At 35.6% G+C, this 26,906-nt stretch overlaps 1 protein-coding gene across 6 annotated transcripts in view; it reads left to right on the forward strand.

Annotated features, from left to right (window-relative positions):
- Positions 1-2,368: 2,368 nt before the first annotated feature.
- Positions 2,369-26,906, forward strand: part of l(3)80Fg (dnaJ homolog subfamily C member 16 l(3)80Fg) — a 154,452-nt gene continuing 129,914 nt past the window's right edge. For 4 of the 6 annotated variants that reach the window (XR_012965710.1, XR_012965712.1, XR_012965711.1 and 1 more), the window contains exons 1-2: positions 2,376-2,796; positions 11,428-11,494. Coding sequence is in view for 3 of the 6 variants with exons in the window: in XM_076172810.1 (XP_076028925.1) it covers positions 2,648-2,796; positions 11,428-11,494 (216 nt within the window). In the remaining 3 variants the exon portion in view is untranslated. Of the gene's footprint in view, positions 2,797-11,427; positions 11,495-26,906 lie in introns of all 6 variants that reach the window. The other 2 variants (XM_076172811.1, XM_076172812.1) reach the window with 1 other exon arrangement.

A 26,906-nucleotide genomic window follows, 5' to 3' on the forward strand; every position in this document is an offset into this window, starting at 1 on the left:
TACATCTTTTGTTGTACCAGCACTTTACATATTATTTTTCTTGTTTTTTCTTGTGACATACTTTTCCACTTCTTTATAAATTTTTGTCAAAATATTCCATTTCTCTTCTACTGTTGTTTCCTCCTTGTGTATTCTTTCCCAGTCTGCTTTTTGAAAGAATTCTCTTATTCTATCAATTTTTTTTCACACATCAATCTTCCTTTTCTATATTGTTCATTTTTTCATGTATTTGTCCTCATTTAGTTCCAGTCTAACCAATATTTGGTCACTTTTACTTATCGGTGTCTCATATTCAATCTTGTCCACTATTTCAGGTTCAGATGTGATTATTAGGTCCAGTCTCGATGGTTCTTCCTCATTTCTATACCTAGTATTCTATTGAATCCATTATGTCATTGTATGTTCTATAATACTATCAAGTAGTACATTTCCCCATAGGTCGTCTCCACCCTTCACTGTCATCTCTTCCCAACAGATTTCTTTACAATTAAAGTCACCCATTATAACTATTCTTCCTCCATCTTCCATTATATTATTTAGTGTTATCCTTGTGTCTTTTAACATACTTTTGTGTTCTCTCTCTTCCCACGAGGCCGTTTTAGGAGGCACATAATTTACTACAAACTTCCTGTTCTTCCCATCCCTGTCCTCCATTTCCATTATAATCATCTCTACTCTATTCTTTCCATATGTGACATTCCTCACATTTATATCCCTCTTAGTCAGGAATAGACCTCCACCCCCTTGTTTTACCTCTCTGTTTCTAATCCAATGATTATATGCACCATGTCCTACACTGTTGGCTGGTAGTAGACCTTTAAATTTTGTCTCTACAATTCCCATTGTGTCCGGGTTTTTTTCCTTTAGATAATCATTCAGTTCGTTCAAGCCTGTTATTAAACCATCTATGTTTGTGTAAGACACTTTTGATTTTCTGCTACTTCCATTGTGTTTTCTGTTTCCCTTTTTTTTTTCCTCTGCTATGAACCATTTCCTCACTTTCATATTCGCTACTCTCCAATAGAATTTCTCTTTTTATGTCTGTTCTTTTCTCGTTTTTTCCTTAGCTTCTAGTCTTTGTTTTCTCATCCTCTCTTCCCTCTGTATTCATTTCTCTTTTTATCCATACCTTTTTACATTGCTCACTGTCTGCTAGTTTCCCTGTTTTTGCTAAGATATTCTCAGCTGTCGTTTGTGACCTGAATTTAACCTTAATTGGTCTGGTCTTATCTGTATTGTATTTCATGAGCCAATTAATTTCTTCTATTTGTTTCCCTATTTCTGATTCATCTTCTTGAACTACATCTAATATACTATTTACTTTTTCCTTTTCCTCCTTCATTCTCGTAGTCCTATTTTGATCATAACTATCTTACATCCCTAATATAATTATACATTTCTTTTTATCCGCTAAGTTTCTTACTATATTTTCCTTCTCCCTCATCACTTTAATAACTGTGTCCGTAGTTTGTTCTTTCATCTGCTGTTCCATTATATCTCTAAATTCCATTTTATTGTTCTCTTGTACTTTTTTCCAACCACTGACCTCTTTGGCTATGGACTCTTTTTCTTTATTATTCCTCTTTAATTCCTCATTCTCTTCCTTTACTTCTCTTAACTGTCCTTTTAATTCAACTATTTATTCAGTTAGATTTTTATTTACTTTTCTTAGTTCTTCCAGTTTATCAACCTTCTCGGCAACTAGAGTTAATTGGTGAAACCTAACCTCCCATTTTTTTTTCTTTTTTTTAGTTTCTCCTCTAGATTTACTAGTCGGGGGAGGTTGTGACCTCCTCCCTCATTAAATCCATAAAAGCAGTTACCTTCTCTTTTTATTGAACTGCTATTATCTATATATCTGCTCTTCACACCTCTTTCTTGTTGTTCGTCTGTGTATTCTGCCCCCCGTTTGTTTACACTTCTCCCGTTCGTCCCCTTCCTCAGTAATCCCTCCCCACCACACCACGAGCTTTCCCCTTCCCTATTAATACAACACATGTACTTCCTTGTCGTTGTGATCCTTGTAATTTTGAAGACTTCACCGGAGTCCAGACTTCGCTGCCACCCCGACCTACGTGCGCTCTGGGGTGACACACTGACACTTCTCCATGTGCCCCGATTTATTTGTTTTTTATTAATAAGTGAAAACCATTACCTTGTTAATAAATCTTGTTTTTATTGACAACTATCTAATTGATACTAATTCAGAACTTGTTGTCACATTGACTTTTTCTTTTTATAACTTAAAGCAGGCATAAATCAATGTGTACAGATTGAATTACTGGCAATGTACTAATCATAGAAATACTATTTAAAGAAATATTTTCTAGTTCTCTTGAACTACAATTTTAATGCATTAAGAAAACAGAAATCATGTGTTACCGTGTTTACAATGCAGACGATTCATCGATCAGCTGAATGTTATTTTACGTCAGTGTAATTTCGGTGTTTCTCAGAAGAAATAAAAACGCCAGATTTTAATATGTATATTTATTTCTTCAAAAGAATATAATCACATAAATAAACCATCCTTTAAATAAGGAAAATAGGTTTTAATAGTCCAAATAACAACATCCGTCTTGAAAAGTACACTTAAGTGTCCACCAACTAGTACTCCGGAGCTTCAGTTTCTGCAGTGTTTGTAAAAATGCGGACATCAGTTATAATTGTTCACTTGATTTTATTTATTTGCGATGTTATTTGTAAAATTGGGGACCCATACACAATACTAGGATTAACACGTAAGGCTTCGAGTCAAGATATAAAAAAGGCATACAAAAAATTAGCCAAAGAATGGTAAGTAAAGGAATGTTACTCATTTTCCCCATGGAATGTAGCACTTTAATATGATTTAGCTGTCTAAAATATTATAAAGGTATTGAGGATGCAGGATTGTAAGAAAAGTGAAAGTATTCTAGATTTTTATCATAATTGTGTACATCATTTTGGGTGTCAGATCTTAATATTTTGGATATTTGCATGCATGATTTTGTTTCTCGCTTGTGTCTTATTTAATGGAGTTCAATATTTTTACCAAGTGTGCATGTATACCTTTACACTTTTATTGTATCGTGTTTGGAGGCTCAAGTTTGGTAAGAAATTGGGAAACCCCCTGCAAGCTATTTTGTTGAAAAAAAAAAAAAAAAAAAATTAAAGGTATTTTTTAGAAGTGTACGCTTACACAATATAGCATTAGAAAATTAATTATTAATTTTGTAAATTATAATACATGAATGTAATATGTGTTTTTCTTAATAGAAATAGATAACAAAAAAAAACTTGCTAAAAGCAAATATACTACTGTACGAAGCTGCGTGCCTAGACTCAAGATGCCATATTTGTCTGTCCAGTCCAGTCACTATCAGATAGACAACGGCTTTCATGTTGTGCACCGTGTGTTCTCCCACTGTAGGTGATGTTAATAAGAGCTGCTGTTATAAAGAGAATATGGGAGTTCTTCCATCATCTGTTAATTGCCGAGGTACAATAATAATCAGGCTGTCAGCATCCGTGATGATGACAATGACCCAGATGATCTTTAGAATTAGAGGTACCGAATTACTAAATACAGATTAGGCTACATAGAGTAGTTAGGTAGGTTTGGTTAGAATAGATGAATTTATTATCCTTTTATTTCTTCAACTTTGGCATCTATCAAAAAATATATTATGTATTATACAACTGCCATGACATTGTTTGTTAGTAAATTGGTTTTAGAAACTTTTGTTATTGATTTCTGCCAAGAAAATTGCATATTACATTGATCTATTATAATTTACAATATTAATTATTAATTTTCTATTGCTATATCCTGTAGGTGTGCACTTCTGTTAATTTACCGTTTTAAATTAAACTTTCGCAAATAAGTTTATCTTAGCAATGTTGGACACTTTCTTATTCCAGCACATCACTGAATTCACACGTTATAGAACACATAAAGAACACCTCTCATGGCGCTGTGGTTAGAGCTCTGGCCTGCCACTACGGAGGTCCGGGTTCGACTCTCGCCCGGGGCTGAAATATATCAGTATCGCAGCGCTGAGGGGTGTTACTCCAACTCTCGTGGGCAGGGAGTTGGGGGTGTGTGTGTGTGCAAGGTCATAGCATTACCCATAGATCGGACTTACGAGCTCTGAGCTCTCTTCCAGGAGGGAAATAGCTATCGATCACGAGTCCAACACGTGATCCAAAGACCAAGTGAAAAGTGAATACATGAGCTTATTAGAGCTAATAATCACAAATGAAGAAGATATAGTGAATAACATAGACTATGACCCACCACTGGGTATGAGTGATCATTTATCTTTAGTGTATGACATGAATCTTTATACTATTGTGCCAAAAAGTGAAACACAAAGATATAATTATTTTAGAGGAAACTTTGGAAAAATGGCATTAAAGCTTAGGGAAAAGGATTGGATACAATATATGACCGATCATTTATGTTTTGTATGACATGAATCTTTATACTATTGTGCAGAAAAGTGAAACACAAAGGTATAATTAATTGAAAGGAAACTATGAAAAAATGGCATTAAAGCTTGGAGAAAAGGATTGGATACAATATATGACTGATATGTACATGAGGCATGGAACTTTTTCAGTAGCCATCTAAGAGAGCAAATGGATGAGAACATACTGATAGTGAAGGCTAAGAAGAACAGAAAACCATGCATAAACCATGAAGTGGAAAAAATAAGAAAATGTAAGTTAAAAAGGTGGGAGTGTTTTAGAGACACAAGGTAGCAAAGATGAAATAGAATAGGATAATACTCAAAAGAAAAACAATATAGGCCATTAAAGGTAAAACTTAGGTCTCAAATGACAGCAGAGGAAGTACTATCTAGAACAACAAAACTAGCAAATAGTGAACATAACAAAAATGTATGGATAAAAAAGAAATGAGTGATGAAGAAAAAGAGAAAGAAATGGAACTTAGAAATGAAGCAAATGAGAAGAGAACTGAAACTGAAAAGAATGATTTTTTTTAGAGTGGTGGATGTGAGGCTGAGAAAATGGTATATCAAGAAAAAAGATACACAGTAGACAGAAAAAGACAAGAAAGGAAAAAATTAAAGATAGCTTATACCAACATAGATGGAATAATTTCAGGAATGAATGAATTAAATGACTATCTGGCATTAAAAAAAAACCAGACGTAATGGGAATTGTAGAAACGAAATTAAAAAGTCCTCTACCACCAAATACTGTGGGACAAGGTCTATACAACTATTGGACAAAAAATAGAAAGAAAAAACAGGGTGGGGGAGTATTATTTTTGACTAGGAAAGACTTAAATGTGACAAAGATAACAGAAGGAAAAAATAGTGTAGAATCAATTATGATAAAAGTTGAAAGCAGTTAAATGAAAAATAGAAAATTTATAGTAGTGTATGTGCCTCCCAAAACACAGTCCTGGACAGAAAGTGATTATTCCAAACTGTTGGAAGATACAAAATATGAACTAACTAATTTACTGAAAGAGAGAGGAAATATAGTAATGGGTGATTTTAACTCAAAAGAAATATGTTGGGAAAAAATGACAGTGAAGGGTGAAGACCTCTGGGGAAACATACTACTTGATATGACCATTGAATACACAATGGCTCAGTGGCTAAAAGAAAATAGCAGATACAGAACCAATGGGGAACCATGGAGACTAGATTTAATACTTATGTCAGAACCTGAAATTGTGGACAGAATTGATTACAAAACTTCAATAGGGAAGAGTGACCATGTACTAATAGAATTTGAAAAGAGCAAATGAAGAAACAAAGATGGAAGAGAAATGAAATATACTAGAAGAAATTTATAATGAGGGAGTGAACAAATATGTACCAAAACAGAAGAGTTTACATAAAAAGCTGGTATAACAAAAAATGTAGTAAGGCTAAGGATAAAAGAGACAAAGCTTGGAAAAGATGGAAATAAGATAAAAAAGTAAATGGCAAACATCAAGCTAAGAAATAATTATGTAAAACTACACAGAGATGAAAAGAGAAACTATGAAAGAGATATAATAGAAAAATGCAAGGAACAACCTAAACTATTTTACAGGTATGTAAATGGTAAACTAAGAAACAAACAAGAAATGGAAAAACTGCGCCAGGGAAATTATGAATATAAAGAAGAAAGAGAAATGGCTGAAATTATGAACAATCATTTCAAATCTGTATTCACAATTGAAAGTTCACAGAACTGTGAGGAAATAGAGAGAGATCCCCCCAATGAAGGAAATAACTGTAACACAGAAGGAAATCAGAGACCAAATAAAAAACCTTGATGTCAGAAAATCACACGGTCTGGATGGAATTGCAAATTGGATATTGAAAGAATGCATAGAGGAGTTGATGGACAAAATATACAATATAATTGGTCATTTTATAGTTTTACCCAACCAACGAATTTGATATGTGGCTTATGTGTTTCTGGTGAGAAATGTTGTGATATGAATGATGGTGTACATCATTTCCGTCGCAAATGCATACTTTCCAAGTAATTAATTATTGAATTTATGCACTTATGCCTAAATCTCCCCAACGATCTGGGGGGACCTGTGGGAAATTGGGGTTTTTGGGTGGGTAGCACTAATAAATCGAGTAATGTGTGTTGCAAAACAGGTATAAAATGAACAAAAACACCTAAAAAAGATATAAAAAAAACATAGATTTCACCTTTGAGGTCCATAATCTCCAATATTCCACTAAGATACTTGAATGTACTTGCCAATGGGTGAATGCCTACCCCATGTGCTATGCCCCCTGGGCATTTATGATTGTATTTTTATCCTTGTTGGAGTTCCTGCCTACAACTTTGTAATTTAAGCTAAAGTTTCACTACCTTGTATTGTATTTACCTAATATTTTCCTAGTTGTATTTTACGGGAAGTGGAGCTATGCTCATGGTGTCCTGTCTTCATATCTCATTTTATCTAAACTGCTTTTAAATTCATGAATTGTTTTTGCACACACCACTTTTCGTCTAACTTGTTCCAGATGTCTATTACTCTGTGGGGAAAGCTGTTCTTTTTCAGGTCCCTTCTATAACTGTCTTTCTTGATTTTCTTTCTGTGTCCTCTTGTATGTCTACTATCCCATTTTATTAGATCCTCTCTATCAATAGTTTCTATGCCTTTCATGATTGTATAAATAGTTATCAAGTCTCCTCTCTTCTTTGCTCTAATGTCTGTAGTTCAAGTTTTGTTAGTCTCTCTTCATATGATAGTTCTGAGAGTGTTGGTGCTAATTTTGTAATTGCTCTTTGTATTTTTCAAGTTTTGTTATACATTTTTTTGTTCTTGGTGGCCACATCATCGCTGCATATTCCAATCTTGGTCTTATAAAAGTAACTAGTATTTTCTTCACCATTTCTTCGTCCAGGTATGTAAATGCCACTTTGATTGTTCTTATTAAATTATAAGTTTCTACAAAAATTTTGTTTATGTGTTTCTCAGGGGACATATTATTCATAATAATGACTCCCAAGTCCTTCTCATTTTCTACTTTTCTTATTTCTTCTTCCAATTTATATGATAGCACTATTCCTTTTTTGCTTCTTCCAAATTCCATTATACTACACTTCTTGATATTGAATTCCATCTCCCACTTCCTACTCCATTCCCATACTTTATTGAGATCACTCTGTAGCGACTCACAATCTTCTTCAGTGTTCACTTTTTTCAACAATTTTGCATCATCTGCTAAGAAGCTCATATAACTCAATTCCTTCTTCCATATTAATATATACATGTATATAGCAAACATTATTGGGGCCAAAACTGTTCCTTGTGGAACACCATTTATCACTTCATCCCAATTGGAGTGTTTGTCTCTTATCACCACTCTCATTTTTCTTTCATGCAAGAAGTCTTCCATCCACTTCAGTAGTTTGTCCTGTATTCCTCCTTCAGTTTCTAATTTCTTAAGCAACTTCTTATGTGGCACCTTATCAAAAGCTTTTTTCAGGTCTAGAAATGCACAATCAGCCCATCCATCTCTTTCTTGTATTATATGTATTAGTCTTGAATAGAAACACATTAAGTTTGTGACGCATGATCGTCCTTGTCTAAATCCAAATTGCCTTGGATGTACTTTGTTTTTTCCAAATGCTTTACCCATCTAGTTCTGATAATTCTTTCACAGATTTTAGCTATCATACTTGTAAGAGAGACCGGTCTATAGTTAGTAGGGTCTTCCTTGTTTCCCCCTCTATATATTGGCACTATATTTGCTCTTTTCCAATCATCTGGAACTTTTCCTTCTTTCAGTGAACTACTTATTACACTATGTATTTTGTCTGTTAGTTCATTCCTGCATTCTTTCAAAATCCAGTTTGCCATTTCATCTGGTCCATGCGATTATCTGACATCGAGATTACTCAAGTGTTTCATTATTTCATTTCTTGATACTTCTATCTCTTTCATAGGGGGAACTCTCTCCCCCCATTCAATATCTCTAGGTTGTATGTTCTCCCTTGTAGACATCAATTTAAAATGCTTATTCATAATTTCTGCCATTTCTATTCCCTCTGTGTATTTGACTCCTCCTTGTTGTAGTTTCTCTAATTCTTGTTTGCTTTTCAGTTTGTTGTTTACAAATTTGTAAAATAAATTTGGTTGATCTTTACATTTTTCTATGGCATCTTTTTCGTATTTTATCTTTTCTTCTCTGAACACTTGTACATATTCATTTCTATAACTAGTATATATTTTCCATTTTTCAGATTTTTTTTTTTTTTTCCATTATATGCAAGCTTTATCCCTTTTGTCTTTTAACTCCCTACATCTTTTGTTGTACCAGCACTTTACATATCCTTTTTTTTGCTTTTGTCTTGTGACATACTTTTCCACTCCTTTATAAATTATTGTCAAAATACTCCATTACTCTTGTACTGTTTTTTCCTCCTTGTGTATTCTTTCCCAGTCAGCTTTTTGAAAGAATTCTTTTATTTTGTCAAAGTTTGTTTTTTCATGCATCAATCCCCTTTCTATATTGTTCATTTTTTTCATGTAATTTTCCTCATTTAGTTCCAGTTCAACCAATATGTGGTCACTTTACTTATTGGTGTTTTATATTTTATTTTGTCCACTATTTCAGGTTCTGATGTGATTATTAGGTCCAGTCACGATGGTTCTTCCTCATTTCTATACCTAGTATTCTCTTGTATCCATTGCATCATTGTATGTTCAATAATCATATCAAGTAATACATTTCCCCATAGGTCATCTCCACCCTTCACTGTCATCTCTTCCCAACAGATTTCTTTACAATTAAAGTCACCCGTTATAATTATTCGTCCCCCATCTTCCATTATCTTACTTAGTGATATCCTGGTGTCCTCTAAAATATTTTTGTGTTCTCTCTTCCCACGAAGCCATTTTAGGAGGCACATAATTTACAAATTTCCTGCTGTTCCTATCCTTGTCCTACACTTCCATCATAATCATCTCTACTCTATTCTTTCCATATGTGACATTCCTCACATTTATATCCTTCTTAGTCGGGAACATAACTCCAACCCCTTGTTTTACCTCTGTTTCTAATCCAACAATTATATGCACCATGTCCTACACTGTTGGGTGGTAATGGACCTTTCAATATTGTCTCTACAATTTCCATTATGTCCGGTTCTTTTTCCTTAAGGTAATCATTCAGTTCGTTCAAGCCTGTTATTAATCCATCTATATTTGTGTAAGACACCTTTAATTTTCTGCTACTTCCATCGTGTTTTCTGTTTCCCCTCCGTTTTTCTCTGCTATGAACCATTTCCTCACTTTCATATTCACTACTCTCCAATAGAATTTCTCTTTGACTCTGTTCTTTTCTCATTTTTTTCCTTAGCTTCTAGTCTTTTTGTTTTCTCATCCTCTCTTTCCTCTTTATTCATTTCTCTTTTTATCCATACCTGTTTAAATTGCTCACTGCCTGCTAGTTTCCCTGTTTTTGCTAAGATATTCTCTGCTGTTGTTTGTGACCTGAATTTAACCTTAATTGGTCTGGTCTTATCAGTATTGTATATCCCGAGCATATATATTTCATCTATTTGTTTCCCTATTTCTGATTCATCTTCTTGAACTACTTCTAATATACTATTTACTTTTTCCTTTTCCTCCTTTATTGTTGTAGTCCTATTTAGATTATACTTCTCTTCCATCCCTAATATAATTATACATTTCTTTTTATCTGCTAAGTCTTTTACTATATTCTCCTTCTCTCTCATCACTTTAATAACTGTGCCTTCAGTTTGTTCCTTCATCTGTTGTTTCACTATATCTCTAAATTCAATTTTGTTATTCTCCTGAACTCTTTTCCAACCACTTGCTTCTTTTGTTATGGACCCTTTAATTTTCTTTATTATTCCTCTTTAATTCCTTATTCTCTTCCTTTACTTCTCCTAACTGTCTTTTTAACCACTTCACTCCGGACTTAAATCTCGCGGGCAGCAGCCAATGCCAGCCGTACGACGTGTCGTAATAATACTCGCATCATAAAATATAGTCACCGCTTATATCGATCGTTCTCTCTTTCACCCGCGAATTTTGAAAACCACAGAGAATGGGATTCAGGGCACATTTGGAAGAATGTAAAAACACAGGGGCGACTACAATAAATATAATCAAGACGCCGATATGGCAGCGTCGCGAATCCACTTGCTCCTCATGACGCCTACGTGTGCGGCACCGTATGGAAGGGGTTAATTCTTCTACTTTAGTTAGATTTTGATTCTCTTTTCTTAGTTCTTCCAGTTTATCATTTTTCTCTGCAACTAGAGTTAATTGGTCAAACCTAACCTTCCATTCTTCTTTCATTTTTTTTTTTAGTTTCTCCTCTAGATTTACTAGTCGGTGGAGGTTGTCCTGTCCTCCCTCTTTAGATCCATAAAAGCAGTTATCATCTCTTTCCATTGAGCTGCCGTTATCTATATTTCTGCTCTTCACACCTCTGCTTCCGTGTTTGTCTGTATATTCTGCCCCCCATTTGTTTACGCCTCTCCCAAGATCCTGGGCTCATTCGTCCCCTTCCACATTTCCTTCCATTTTCCTCAGTAATCCCTCCCCTTCTCCTTTTTCTTCACCTTCCCACTACACCACGAGCTTTCCCCTTCCCTATTATTACAACACAGGTACTTCCTTGTCGATGTGGTCCTCGTAATTTGCAGTTTTCTTTGGAGTCCAAACTTCGTTGTCACCTCTACCGATGTGTGTGTGTGTGTGTGTGTATATATATATATTTATGTACATATATGCACATATATATGATCAAGGCTTTCACATTACCTGTATAATTAATCTAATGGGTTCAAGAGTATGGTTAGAATGAAGCAATCTCTTTTGAAACAAAACATTGAATTTGTACCATTTACCTTAACTTCTCATAAAGTTTCCTGTTATTGATGCATATGAGTAATGTTGACTTTTTCTATTTGAAGGCACCCAGACAAAAATCCTTCCACAGAAGCAGAAGCCAAATTTATAGAAATCAATCAGGCTTATGAGGTAAGTATGTTTAAGTTATATATGGTAGATTAATTATTACATTTTTTAAAGTTGAACCATTTGAAGTATATTTATTTTAGATTTTCTGTAACCCCTAAAGAACACAGTTGTAGTGAACATTCTTAATACTTTAGTCATAATAGTCTGAAAAATTAAAACATACAAAAAGTAAAAGTGCAGTTGGGTGTCAGAATTTAGATACATAGTCGCCCCCTCCCCCCAAAAAAAAGGAAATAATGTAACATTACATTTTCATAGGATAGGAAAATGGTGGTAATTTTTTTCTTTTTTTTTATGATAGTAATACCCTTACCCTTCTTCCCTCGTCTGAAAAAATATACAGGTAGTCGTCGACTTACGACCGAGTTCGGTTCCGACAGACAGGTCGTAAGTCGATCTATATTGTATATATTACCCTTTATATAATATACATATATATATATATATATATATATATATATATATATTGTATATTTAGCATACTGAAATAATCTCAGCATCTTTGAACTATGTTGTATAGTATTTTTAACCTTTTTATAATTTCATCTGATTTTCTTTGGGAAACTTAGCGTAGGCCTAAGCATATTGAATAAAATCCTATCATCTTTGACCTATGATATTTAATACTGTATTTGTTAACCTTTGTATTATTTTACCATCAGACTTTCTTTAGGAAACGTATGCATACTGAATAAAATCTTATTATCTTTGAGCTACGTTGTTTAATATTCATTAACTTTTTATCATTTTCGTTAGGAAACGTAGCCTAGGCCTACGCATACTGAATAAAGTCCTGTCATCTTTGACCTACAAATCCTTTTTTGTTGGTTACATTAAAATCATTGTAAAGCAAATTAGGAAAAAAAATATTTCGAAACACATTCTTTTCGTTTACGTACTGTACCGAAAATATTGTTATCGACAACAGACTAGGCATAAACAAAGTTTACTGTTACATTTTATTAATCGCAAAACATAAAAATACAAAATGCTGTGCCGAACATTTTGTCATCGACAACAGACTAGGCATAAAAAAATACTGTTACATTTTATTAATTGCAAAACATAAAAATACAAAATGTAAGGCAAAATTAGGATTTTTTTTTATTTCAACAAAACACATTCTTTTCGTTTAAGTACTGTACTGAACATATTGTTATCGACAACAAACTAGCCTAGGCATAAAAAGTTTGTTATATTTTATTAATTGCAAAACATACAAAAATACAAAATGCAATGCAAAATTAGGAAACATTTTACTTCAAACAAACAAAATGAAAGAATATTTAGCTGGCTGGGATGCTGACGCTGCCGGCAGCCTGCGAAAACTATCGCACTCGCGTCTCGCAGCGTGCGGAGTAATGTACTGCACTGCCAGGCATAACATTGCAATTCTATTACTCTATTAAATGTTAGATATTATTGCACCATCTCGTGGTCGTAAAGTCGATCAGTCGTAAGTCTCATAGGTCCTAAGTCAACGACTACCTGTATAGATAAAAAAAAAATGTTAGGGAACAAATTAAGACAGAACCTGTAAGAGAGTGTGTGCAAAAGCAATACAAGTATTTAAGAGCAAATTAGATATGGCGAGATACAGAGACAGGACACCAAGAGCATAGCTTGCCTTCCCATAAGATACAACTAGGTAAGTAGGTAAAAGTACACACACATACTAATAGAGGCTGAACTAAAGGTAGAAATATATATGGAGAGAAATGAAAAGTACAGAAAAGGAAGATTGATGTACAACAAAACCGACTTTGGAAAACTAAAGAAATTCTTTCAAAATGCAAATTGGGAAAAAGTTTACATTGAAGAGACAAAAGTGGAAGAGAAAAGGGCAATCTTGATGGAAATCTATGATGAAGGAGTGAATAGGTATGTACCAAGACAAAAACAAGAGAGGGTGTATGTTAAATGTTGGTTCAACAGAAGATGTAGTGAGGCAATAGACAAAAGAGACAAAGCTTAGAAAAGATGGAGAAAGGATAAAAATCCTGGAAAGTGGCAAATATATATAAACTATAGAATTGAATATGTGAAAATGCACAAAGAGGAAAAGAGAAACTATGTAAAAGATGTTAGAAAAATGCAAGGATCAACCCAAACTATTCTATAGATATGTGAACAGTAAATTTAAAAACAAACAGGAAATCGTGAAACTACGCCAACAAAATATAGAATACACAGAAGATCTAGAAATGGCCGAAGTCATGAACAATCACTTCAAGTCTGTTTTCACTAGAGAAAAAGTAAAGCATTGGGATGAAGGAAGCAAAGTGCGATCTCCCCCATAAGGGAAATAATAACACAAAAAGAAATAATGGAGCAACACTATTGTTTCGTGTAGTATGTTCCATATATCCACCACTCAGTGGGGAAAGCTGTTCTTTTTCAGGTCTCTTCTATAACTGTCCTTTTTGAGCTTCCTTCCATGTCCTCTTGTGTTTCTCTTATCCCAATTTAGTAAGTCTTCTCTATCAAGGACTTCCATACCTCTCATAATTCTGTAGATGGTCAACAAGTCACCTCTTTCTTCTCTTTGTTCCAGAGTCGGTAACTCTAATTTTGACCTTCTTTCTTCATATGACAGTTTTGATAATGTTGGAGTCATCTTTGTAGTTGCTCTCTGGATTCTCTCAGTCTTCCCTATATTCTTTTTAGTACTGGATGACCATAGTATCACTGCATACACTAATTTAGGCCTTATCAGTGTGACTAGTATTTTCTTTACCATATCTTCATCCAAGTAAGTAAAAGCCTCTTTTATTGATCTTAGCAAGTTATAGGTTTTGTCAACAATTTTGTTTATATGTTTGTCAGGGGACATATCTTTTGTGAGGATCACCCCCAGGTCTTTTTTAGATCCCACTTTCTTTACCTCCTTTTCACCAATTCTATATTGTCCTGATACACACACACACACACACACACTTCAACGAATGGACGGCTTAGAAGACGTTCTGAAGAAAAGTGAAGTCTGTGGATCCCAACGCAAAGAGAAGTGCCTAGTGTTTTTGCAGGGTGGGGGGGAAATTGCTCGTGGAGTAGTGGGAACGTAGGGAAAGAGGAAAAGGGGAGGGATTACTGAGGGAAATGGAAGGAAATGAGGAGGGAGTAGACTTTGCCCAGCCAGACAAGCGGAAGGTAAACAAAAGACTTAGCGAGGATCAAATGTCTAATAAAAATGTAAAGATTAGAAGTATAGAGAGGAGCAATACAGAAGAAAGTGACGAGAATATGTTCCAGGGATTTAAAGAGGGTGGGGGGGAGAGATAAGACTAGAGGAGAGAGTTGATAAGGTGATCGAGGACTTGGAACGTAAGTTAGGTAATGTAGACTCCATTTTCCAGAGAATTGAAAGGTTGGAACAACTAGAGAAGGCTAACAGAAACTTAACTGAAGAAATAGAGGACCTAAAAAGACAGTTAGGAAATGTAAAGGAGGAGAATGAGAAATTGAAGAAGAATAGTAATGAAAATAGAGAAAATAGCTACAGAAGTTAAAAATTGGAGAATAACTCAAGAAGGGAATAAGGTTTCATTCACTGACATAGTCAAACAGCAATTGAAAGAACATAATGAAGACTCAGTTATTAAAGTGATGAGACAGAAGGAGAATATAGTAAGAGAATTAGCTGACAAAAAGAAATGTATAATTATATTAGGAATGGAAGAGAAACATAACCCAGATAGAACCGCAAGAATCAAGGAGGAAAATGAAAGAGTAAGCAGTTTATTAAAATTAGTCCAGGAAGATGAACCAGAAATTATAAAGGAAATTGAGGAAAAATTCAGACTAGGAAAATATAGTACAGATAAGACCAGACCAATTAAGATTAAATTCAGGTCACAAACAACGGCAGAGAAAATTCTATCCAAGACAGGGAAACTAGCAACAAATGATCAATATAAAAAGGTATGGATAAAAAGAGAAATGAATAAGGAGGAAAGAGAGGCAGAAAAGAAGAAAAGAATTGAACCTAAGGCAAAAAACGAGGAAAGAACGGAGTCAGAGAAAGAGAGATTCTATTGGAGAGTAGTGAACATGAAAATAAAGCAGTTCGACATACTAAAGAAAAACATAAGGGAAACAGAGAACACAATGGAAGTGGCAGAAAACTAAGAGTGTCTTACACAAATATAGATGGATTGATAACAGGATTGAATGAACTGAATGATTATTTGAAAGAAAAAGAACCGGACATAATGGGAATCGTAGAAACAAAATTAAAAGGCCCACTACCACCCAACAGTGTAGGACATGATACATACAATTATTGGATTAGAAACAGAGAGAAAAAACAAGGGGGTGGAGTTATGTTCCTGACTAAGAAGGATATAAACGTGAAAAGTGTCATATATGGAAAGAATACAGTAGAGATGATTATGATAGAAGTGGAAGACCGAGATAAGAAGAGCAGAAAATTTGTGATCAATTATGTGCCTCCGAAAACAGCCTCATGGGAGGAGAGTGAACATAAAAGTATGTTAGAGGACACAAAGATAGCATTAACTAAAATAATGGAAGACGGAGGAAGAATAGTTATGATGGGCGACTTTAATTGCAAAGAAATCTGCTGGGAAGAAATGACAGTAAAGAGTGGTGATGACTCATGGGGAAATGCTCTACTTGAGATGATTACTGACCATTCAATGACACAATGGATACAAGAGAACACTAGGTATAGAAATGAAGAAGAACCATCGAGGCTAGACTTAATAATTACATCTGAACCTAGAATAGTGGACAAGATTGAATATAAAACACCAATAGGTAAAAGTGAGCACATATTGATTGAACTGGAACTTAATGAAGAAAAATATATGAAAAGAAATGAACAATATAGAAAAGGAAGAATGATGTATGAAAAAACAAACTTTGATAAAATAAGAGAATTCTTCCAACAAGAAAACTGGGAAGAAATATACAAAGAAGAAACATCAGTGGAAGAGAAATGGAATATCTTGACAAAAATTTACAAAAAAGGAGTGGAAAAGTATGTCCCAAGACAAAAACAAGAAAAAGAATATGTAAAATGCTGGTACAACAAAAGTTGTAGGGAGTTAAAAGACAAAAGAGACAAAGCCTGGACCAGATGGAAAAAAGACAGAAGACCTGAAAAATGGAAAATATATACTGGTTATAGAAATGAATATGTACAAAAGTGCAGAGAGGAAAAAAGAAAATATGAAAAAGATGTTATAGAAAAGTGTAAAGATCAACCAAAACTATTCTACAGATTTGTAAACAATAAACTGAAAAACAAACAAGACTTGGAGAAATTAAGACAAGGAGGAGTTGAATACACTGAGGAAATGGAAATGGCAGAAATTATGAACAAACATTTTAAATCAGTGTTTACAAGGGAAAATATACAACCTGAAGAGATTGAGTGGAAGGAAAAAGTCCCACCTATGGAAGAAATAGAAGTAACAAAGAATGAAATATTGACACACTTGGTTAATTTTGATGTCAGAAAATCGCATGGGCCAGATGAAATAGCAAACTGGATTCTGAAAGAATGCAGGAATGAACTGGCAGACAAAATACATAGCATAATAAGCAGTTCCTTAAAAGAAGGAAAAGTTCCAGAAGATTGGAAAAAAGCAAATATAGTACCTATATATAAAGGAGGAAATAAAGAAGAACCTACCAACTATAGACCAGTCTCTCTAACAAGTACAATAGCAAAAATATGTGAAAGAATTATCAAAAGTAGATGGGTAAAATACTTGGAAAAAAACAACGTACTAAATCCAAGGCAATTTGGATTCAGACAAGGACGATCATGCGTCACCAATTTTATATGTTTCTATTCAAGGCTAATAGATATAATACAAGAAAGAGATGGATGGGCTGATTGTGCATTTCTAGACCTAAAAAAAGCTTTTGACAAAGTACCACATAAGAAGTTGCTTAAGAAATTAGAATATGAAGGAGGAATACAAGGTAAATTGCTAAATTGGATGGAAGACTTTTTGCAAGACAGAAAAATGAGAGTAGTGATAAGAGATCAGCACTCAAAATGGAATGAAGTAATAAGCGGTGTTCTGCAGGGAACAGTTCTGGCCCCAATAATGTTTGCTATATATATTAATGATATGGATGAAGGAATTGAAAGCTATATGAGCTTCTTTGCAGATGATACAAAATTACTGAAAAGAGTGAAAACTGAAGAAGATTGTGAATCACTACAGAGAGATCTAAATAAAGTACAAGAATGGAGTAGAAAGTGGGAGATGGAGTTCAATACAAAAAAGTGTAGTATAATGGAATTTGGAAAAAGCAAAAACAGAATAACAGGATCATATAATTTGGGAGAAGAAGGAATAAAAAAAGTAGAAAATGAGAAGGACCTGGGAGTCATTGTTATGAATAATATGTCACCTGAGAAACATATAAATAAGATTTTTGGAGAAACCTATAATTTAATAAGAACAATCAAAGTGGCATTTACATACCTGGATGAAGAAATGGTGAGGAAAATCCTAATCACCCTGATAAGACCAAGATTGGAATATGCAGCAACGATATGGTCACCAAGTACAAAAAAATGTATAAAAAAACTTGAAAGAATACAAAGAGCAATTACAAAATTGGCACCAACACTCTCAAAACTATCATATGAAGAGAGACTACAAAAACTTAAACTACAGACACTAGAGCAAAGAAGAGAGAGAGGAGATTTGATAGCTATTTACAGAATCATGAAAGGCATAGAAATTACTGATAGAGAGAATCTGATAAAATGGGATGACAGAAATACAAGAGGACACGGAAAGAAAATAAAAAAAGACAGCTATAGAAGAGATTTGAAAAAGAACAGCTTTCCTCACAGAGCAATAGACAGTTGGAACAAGTTAGATGAGAAAGTGGTGTGTGCAAAAACAATACATGAATTTAAAAATAGTTTAGATAAAATGAGATATGAAGATGGGACCCCACGAGCATAGCTCCCCTTCCCGTAAAATACAACTAGGTAAACTAGGTAAATACACTTCAACGAACGGACGGCTTAGAAGACGTTCTGAAGAAAATTGAAGTTTCGTGGATCCCAACGCAAAGAGAAGTGCCTATTGTATTTACAGGGTGGGGGGAAATTGCTCGTGGGGTAGTGGGAAAGTAGGGAAAGAGGAGAAGGGGAGGGATTGCTGAGGGAAATGGAAGGAAATGAGGAAGGAGAGGACTTGGCCCAGGCAGACAGGCGAAAGGTAAACAAACGGCCCCCCGACCAGCTGAGCGACGATGAAATGTCTAATAAAAAATGTAAAGATTAGAAGTATAGATAAGAGCAATACAGTAGAAAGTGATGAGAATATTTTCCAGGGATTTAAAGAGGGTGGGGGGGGACACAACCCCGACTGACAAGACTAGAAGAGAAGGTCGATAAGATGATCGAGGACTTGGAGCGTAGGTTCGGTCATGTTAACAACATTGTACGGAGGGTTGAAAAATTGGAAGAACTAGAGAAGGCGAACAAAAACTTAACTAAGGAAATTGAAGAATTAAAAAAACAGTTAAAAGAAGTAAAAGAAGAGAATAAAGTCTTAACCCCTTCCATACGGTGCCGCACACGTAGGCGTCATGGACTTAGATCTCGGTGGCAGCAGCCAATGCCAGCCGTACGACGTGTCGTAATAATACTCGCATCATAAAATATAGTCACCGCTTATATCGATAGTTCTCTCTTCACCCGTGAATTTTGATAACCATAGAAAATGCGATTACAAAATCATTAGAAGAATGTCATTTACAATAAGCACCGTATGGAAGGGGTTAAAGGAGAATAATAAGGAGAACAAGGAGGGTTGGAAAAAAATCCAAGAAAATAGCAAAGTTGCATTCACTGACATAATCAGACAGCAAATGAATGAACAAACTGAAAACTCAGTTATTAAAGTGATGAGACAGAAGGAGAATATAGTAAGAGACTTAGCAGACAGAAAGAAATGTATAATTATATTAGGAATGGAAGAGAAACATAACCCAGATAGAACCACAAGAATCAAAGAGGAAAATGAAAAAGTAAGAAATTTACTAGAATTAGTTCAGGAAGATGAAGCAGAAATCACGAGACAAATCGAAGAGAAATTCAGGCTCGGGAAATATAGTACAGACAAGACCAGACCAATTAAGATTAAATTCAGGTCACAAACTACGGCTGAGAATATCTTATCCAAAACAGGGAAACTAGCAACAAGTGAACAATATAAAAAGGTATGGATAAAAAGGGAAATGAATAAAGAGGAAAGAGAAAGAAGAAAAACAGAAAAGACTTGAAGCTAAGGAAAAAAACGAGATAAGAATGGAGTCAGAAAAAGAGAGATTCTATTGGAGAGTAGTGAATATGAAACTAAAGAAAGTCGACATACAAGAGAAAAACAAAAGGGAAACAGAGAACACAATGGAAGTGGCAGAAAACTAAGAGTGTCTTACACAAATATAGATGGATTAATAACAGGATTGAATGAGCTGAATGATTATTTGAAAGAAAAAGAACCAGACATAATGGGAATTGTAGAAACAAAATTAAAAGGTCCACTACCACCCAACAGTGTAGGACATGATGCATATAATTATTGGATTAGAAACAGAGTGAAAAAGGAAGGGGGTGGAGTTATGTTCCTGACTAAGAAGGATATAAACGTGAAGTGTGTCACATATGGAAAGAATACAGTAGAGATGATAATGATGGAAGTAGAAGACAGAGATAAGAAGAGCAGAAAGTTTGTGATAAATTATGTGCCCCCGAAAACAGCCTCATGGGAAGAGAGTGAACATAAAAGTATGTTAGAGGACACAAAGATAACATTAAACAAGATAATGGAAGAGGGAGGAAAAATAGTTATGATGGGAGACTTTAATTGCAAAGAAATCTGCTGGGAAGAAATGACAGTAAAGGGTGGAGACGGCTCATGGGGAAACGCTCTACTTGAGATGGTTACTGACCATACAATGACACAATGGATACAGGAGAACATTAGGTATAGAAATGAAGAAGAGCCATCGAGACTAGACCTAATAATTACATCCGAACCTAGAATAGTGGACAAAATTGAATATAAAACACCAATAAGTAAAAGTGATCACATATTGATTGAACTGGAACTTAATGAAGAAAAATATATGAAAAGAAATGAACAATATAGAAAAGGAAGAATGATGTATGAAAAAACAAACTTTGATAAAATAAGAGAATTCTTTCAAAAGGAAAACTGGGAAGAAATATACAAAGAAGAAACAACAGTAGAAGAGAAATGGAATATTTTGACAAAAATTCACCAACAAGGAGTGGAAAAGTATGTCCCAAGACAAAAACAAGAAAAAGAATATGTAAAATGCTGGTACAACAAAAGTTGTAGGGAGTTAAAAGACAAAAGAGACAAAGCCTGGACCAGATGGAAAAAAGACAGAAGACCTGAAAAATGGAAAATATATACCTGTTATAGAAATGAATATGTACAAATGTGCAGAGAGGAAAAGAGAAAATATGAAAAAGATATCATAGAAAAGTGTAAAGATCAACCAAAACTATTCTACAGATTTGTAAACAATAAACTGAAAAACAAACAAGACTTGGAGAAATTAAGACAAGAGGGAGTTGAATACACTGAGGAAATGGAAATGGCAGAAATTATGAACAAACATTTTAAATCAGTGTTTACAAGGGAGAACATACAACCTGTAGATAACGAATGGAAAGAGAAAGTCCCCCCTATGGAAGAAATAGAAGTAACAAAGAATGAAATATTAACACACTTGAGTAATATTGATGTCAGAAAATCGCATGGACCAGATGAAATAGCAAACTGGATACTGAAAGAATGCAGGAATGAACTGGCAGACAAAATACATAGCATACTAAATAGTTCCTTGAAAGAAGGAAAAGTTCCAGAAGATTGGAAAAAAGCAAATATAGTACCTATATATAAAGGAGGAAATAAAGAAGAACCTACCAACTATAGACCAGTCTCTCTAACAAGTACAATAGCAAAAATTTGTGAAAGAATTATCAAAAGTAGATGGGTAAAATATTTAGAAAAAAACAAAGTGTTAAATCCAAGGCAATTTGGATTCAGACAAGGACGATCATGCGTCACCAATTTAATATGTTTCTATTCAAGGCTAATAGATATAATACAAGAAAGAGATGGATGGGCGGACTGTGCATTTCTAGACCTAAAAAAAGCTTTTGACAAAGTACCACATAAGAAGTTGCTTAAGAAATTAGAAACTGAAGGAGGAATACAGGGCAAACTACTAAATTGGATGGAAGACTTTTTGCAAGAAAGAAAAATGAGAGTAGTGATAAGAAACCAGCACTCAAAATGGGATGAAGTAATAAGCGGTGTTCTGCAGGGAACAGTTCTGGCCCCAATAATGTTTGCTATATATATTAATGATATGGATGAAGGAATTGAAAGCTATATGAGCTTCTTTGCAGATGATGCAAAACTACTGAAAAGAGTGAAAACTGAAGAAGATTGTGAATCACTACAGAGAGATCTAAATAAAGTACAGGAATGGAGTAGGAAGTGGGAGATAGAGTTCAATACAAAAAAGTGTAGTATAATGTAATTTGGAAAAAGCAAAAACAGAATAACAGGAGCATATAAATTGGGAGAAGAAGGAATAAAAAAAGTAGAAAATGAGAAGGACCTGGGAGTCATTGTTATGAATAATATGTCACCTGAGAAACATATAAATAAGATTTTTGGAGAAACTTATAATTTAATAAGAACAATCAAAGTGGCATTTACATACCTGGATGAAGAAATGGTGAAGAAAATCCTAATCACCCTGATAAGACCAAAATTGGAATATGCAGCAACGATATGGTCACCAAGTACAAAAAAATGTATAAAAAAACTTGAAAGAATACAAAGAGCAATTACAAAATTGGCACCAACACTCTCAAAACTATCATATGAAGAGAGATTAGAAAAACTTGAACTACAGACACTAGAGCAAAGAAGAGAGAGAGGAGATTTGATAGCTATTTACAGAATCATGAAAGGCATAGAAATTACTGATAGAGAGAATCTGATAAAATGGGATGACAGAAATACAAGAGGACACGGAAAGAAAATAAAAAAAGACAGCTGTAGAAGAGATTTGAAAAAGAACAGCTTTCCTCACAGAGTAATAGACAGTTGGAACAAGTTAGATGAGAAAGTGGTGTGTGCAAAAACAATACATGAATTTAAAAATAGTTTAGATAAAATGAGATATGAAGATGGGACCCCACGAGCATAGCTCCCCTTCCCGTAAAATACAACTAGGTAAATACAACTAGGTAAATACAGGTAAATACAACTAGGTAAATACACACGTATATTTATATATATATATATATTTAACTTTTTCAAAATTCCATTATACTATATTTCTTAATATTGAATTCCACTTCCTACTTCTGACTCCATTCCCAAACCCTGTTCAGATCTCTCTGTAATGAGTCATAGTCCATTTCAGTATTCACTTTAACAATTTTGCATCATCTGCAAAGAAGCTCATGTAACAATCCACACCCTTGTCCATGTCATTCACATAGATAGCAAACATTATTGGAGCCAATACTGATCCCTGTGGAACTCCACTAATTACCTCTTCCCAAGTAGAACTCTTATCTCTGAGCACTACCCTCATTTTTCTTCCATGCAAAAAGTCCTCCTTCCATTTCAATAGTTTACCTTGTATCCCTCCTATGGTTTCCAGTTTTCTTTAGTTTTTTTGAGGGACTTTATCAAAAGCTTTTTGTAGATCTAGGAACGCACAATCAGGCCATCTGCCTCTTTCCTGTTTTATATCTAGTAGTCTTGAGTAAAAACAGATTTAATTTGTGGTGCATGATCTTCTCCTGTCTAAATCCGAATTGTCTTGGATTTAGTATATTGTTCTCCAGATGTTTTATCTATCTATTTTTTAAACTTTTTCACAAATTTTAGCTATTGTGCTTATGAAGGAAACTGGTCTGTAATTTGTTGGGTCTTCCATATTTTCTCCTTTATAAATTGGTACGATATCAGCATTTTGTCCAGTCTTTTGGTATTTTACCTTCTTTGAGTTAGCAACTTATTATGTTATATATTTTGCATGCAGTGGCTAGCAGGAAGGATCATAGCAGGCGTTCTGACTCTGTCCGCACAATCAAATTTGTCGAAAAGCTGCAGAAAAAGGTGTGGTAAGATACAGGCAAAGCAACGTGGACCTTGGTGAGAGAAATTGACATTGGAGTGGTGACTGAAGAAAGTACTGAACGAGGATCTTCGCTACTCCTCATACAAGAAGTGCAAGAGCCAACTACTCACCACCAAGGCCCAAGAGAAGCACCTTACAAAAGCCAAGAAACTCCTCAACAAGGTCAAACACCCAGTTGAGCTGGGGATGTTCTGGTTCTCAGATGAGAAGAATTACCAGTTGCACAATGCACACAACAACAGGTGGCAAGCCTACAGTCTGCATGAAGTCCTGCACTTCATGAAGACCAAGTTCCCTCAAATTGTGTGTTTCCAGCAAAGGCCACATCATGCCACCTCACATCTTTGAAGAGGGACTCAGACTCACCTTAGATGACTACATTGAGTTGGTGTCCACTGTTGTCAAATGCTGGGTGGAGAGGGTGGCTATGGGAAGACCATACATGTGGCAGTGGGACTCAGCTCTGTGTCACACCTCTGGGAAAACCCAGAAGTGGCTGTCTGAGAACTTCTACACTTCACCAGTCCCAACATCTGGCCCCCCACATTGCCTGATTGCAACCTCATGGACTATTATGTGTGGGGTGTAGTTGAAAAAGACACCAATCATACTGCCTGCAGCACCAAGGATGAGCTGATTGCCAGGATCAAACTAATGTTCAGGTGTCTCTCAAAGGACACCCTGAAGGCCATGTGCTGCAGGTGCAGGTCCTGCCTGCAGGCTGTGGTGGAGGCTCAGGGTAGCTTCTTCGAGTGAGCTGTATTTGGCAAAATATTCTCAAAGAGAGTGCACTTTGAATTTTGAGAATACATAAATTTTTGGCCAAGGTATGACATTTTTTTTTCCTTCCTGAAAGTGTCAAATTTATCTAGAACACCCTGTATTTTCCTAGTTGTAGTATACAGGAAAGGAGCAATGGTCATTGGATCCTGTCTCCTATTCTCTAGTTTTCTAACATACCTAGACTCAAGTTCATGTACGGCTCCAACTTAATTCATATTTGATTTCCAATTCTAGCATTTTCCCACTCTAGCTGGCTCACCTCCCACTTTTCTCCATTTTCTTTAACCATCTCCAATCCCTGACTCACTACCCTAGCATTCACCTCTCGCACCACCCCATCCATGTATAAGTTGAACAGCCAGGGCGACATAACGCATCCTTGACGAAGTCCCACCTTTACTTCAAACCACTCACTCTCTCCATTTCCAATCCTAACACATGCTCTACTACTCACATAAAAACTCTTGACAGCTCCCAAAAGCTTTCCTCCTATCCCATAAATCTGCATAACCTCCCACAGTGCCTTTCTGTCTACCCTATCATAAGCCTTTTCCAGATCCATAAAAGCCCAAAAAACATCCTTCCCCTTTCCTATAGCTTTCTCACATATCTGTCTTACCACAAAGATCTGATCTACACAACCTCTACCCGTCCTAAAACCACACTGTTCCTCACCAATTACTCCTTCTGTTCCTCTCCTAATCCTCTCAATTAAGATTCTCCCATAAGCCTTCCCTACTACACTCAACAGGCTAATCCCTCTGAAATTACTACATTGACACTTGTCCCCTTTTCCCTTGTAAAGAGGAACTATACAGGCACTACTCCAGTCCTCCGGTACTCTAGCCTCTCTCCAGCAAACATTAAATAATCTGGCCAACCAGTCCACCATCACTGAACCTCCCTTTTTCAGACATTCTGCATGACATCCATCCAGACCAGGTGCCTTCATCATCTTTACAACTGCCTTCACCTCATCCTTCCTTATTTCTCCTCCATTCTCCTCACTCATCACTCTCATTTTCTTCGTATTTCCCACTGCAGCTATCTTTCCTTCCCTATCCTCCTTCACATTCAGCAACTCCCTAAAAAATTCTGCCCATCTTCCCCTCACTGCCATCTCTTCCATTATCAACTCTCCATCTGTACCTTTTACCTTTTCTTCCCTACTTGATTCGCCTCCTCTTCCTCTCTTAATTTCTTTCCAAAACATCTTTTTATTACTTTCAAAATTTTCTGTCATACTCCTACCCCATTTCACATCTGCTCTCCTCTTTGCCTCCTTTACCTTTTGCTTTACTTCTCTTTTCTTTTCTTTGTACGTCTCATATGACTCCCCTGTCCTCTTTTGTAACCAATCTGTGAATGCTCGCTTCTTCTCTTCTACAACCTTCTTTGTTTCCTCATCCCACCATTCACTACCCTTTCTTCTATTTCCCCCTGTCCTTCTTGTTCCACACACCATCCTTGCACTCTTTAAGACTCCCTCCTTGAACCATCCCCATTCCTCCTCCACACCCATCTCTGCTCTATCCTTTACTCCCTCCCACTCCTCCTTCAGCTTCTTTTCGTACTCCTTCTCCTTTTCCTTTTCATTCAAGGAGTTCACTCTAAGAACCTCCCTACCTTTTGTCCCTTTCCTCCTCCATCTATCCTCCACTCTCAACTTACCTTCCACCAAAAAATGATCTGATATTCCTCCACCCTCTCCCCTTAGCACATGTACATCCTTAACTCTTCCTATCATAATCCTATTTACCACTACATAATCCATTAGCGCTCTATCTACCACCCTTCCCTCCACCACCCTCTCCCATGTGTACTTATGCTTGACTTTCTTCCGAAACACTGTATTTGCTATCATCAACTCTCTTTCTAGACACATTTCCACCATCAACTCTCCACTACGATTCTTTCCTGGAACTCCACATTTCCCAACCACTCCATCGATTGGACCATTTCCCACTCTAGCTGTTGTTTGCGGACGACACTGCGCTTGTGGCAGGGTCAGAGGAGGGATTGAGGAAGCTGGTGGCAGAGTTTGGGAGAGTATGTGATAGAAGAAAGCTAAAGATAAATGTGGGTAAAAGTAAGGTGATGAGATGTACAAGGGGTGAAAGTGGCAGTAGACTGGAAGTGAACATTAAGGGAGAGCGACTGGAGGAAGTGGATAGTTTTAGATACTTGGGTGCAAGTGTAGCAGGAAAAGGTGGAGTGAAGGTGGAGGTAGAATGTAGATTGAGAGAAGCGAGTAAATGCCTTGGTGGTTTAAAGAGTGTAATGAGAAATAGACATTTGGGAATGGATGCGAAGAGGAGACTGTATGAAGGAGTGATTGTGCTAACAGCACTGTTTGGGGCAGAAACGTGGAACATAAGAGAAGAAGAGAGAAGGAGTTTGAATGTGTTTGAGATGAGGTGTC

This window comes from Oratosquilla oratoria, chromosome 33, assembly GCF_046742065.1.
Source record: "Oratosquilla oratoria isolate Oo_2021 chromosome 33, ASM4674206v1, whole genome shotgun sequence".
NCBI classification, from domain to species: Eukaryota; Metazoa; Arthropoda; class Malacostraca; order Stomatopoda; family Squillidae; genus Oratosquilla; species Oratosquilla oratoria.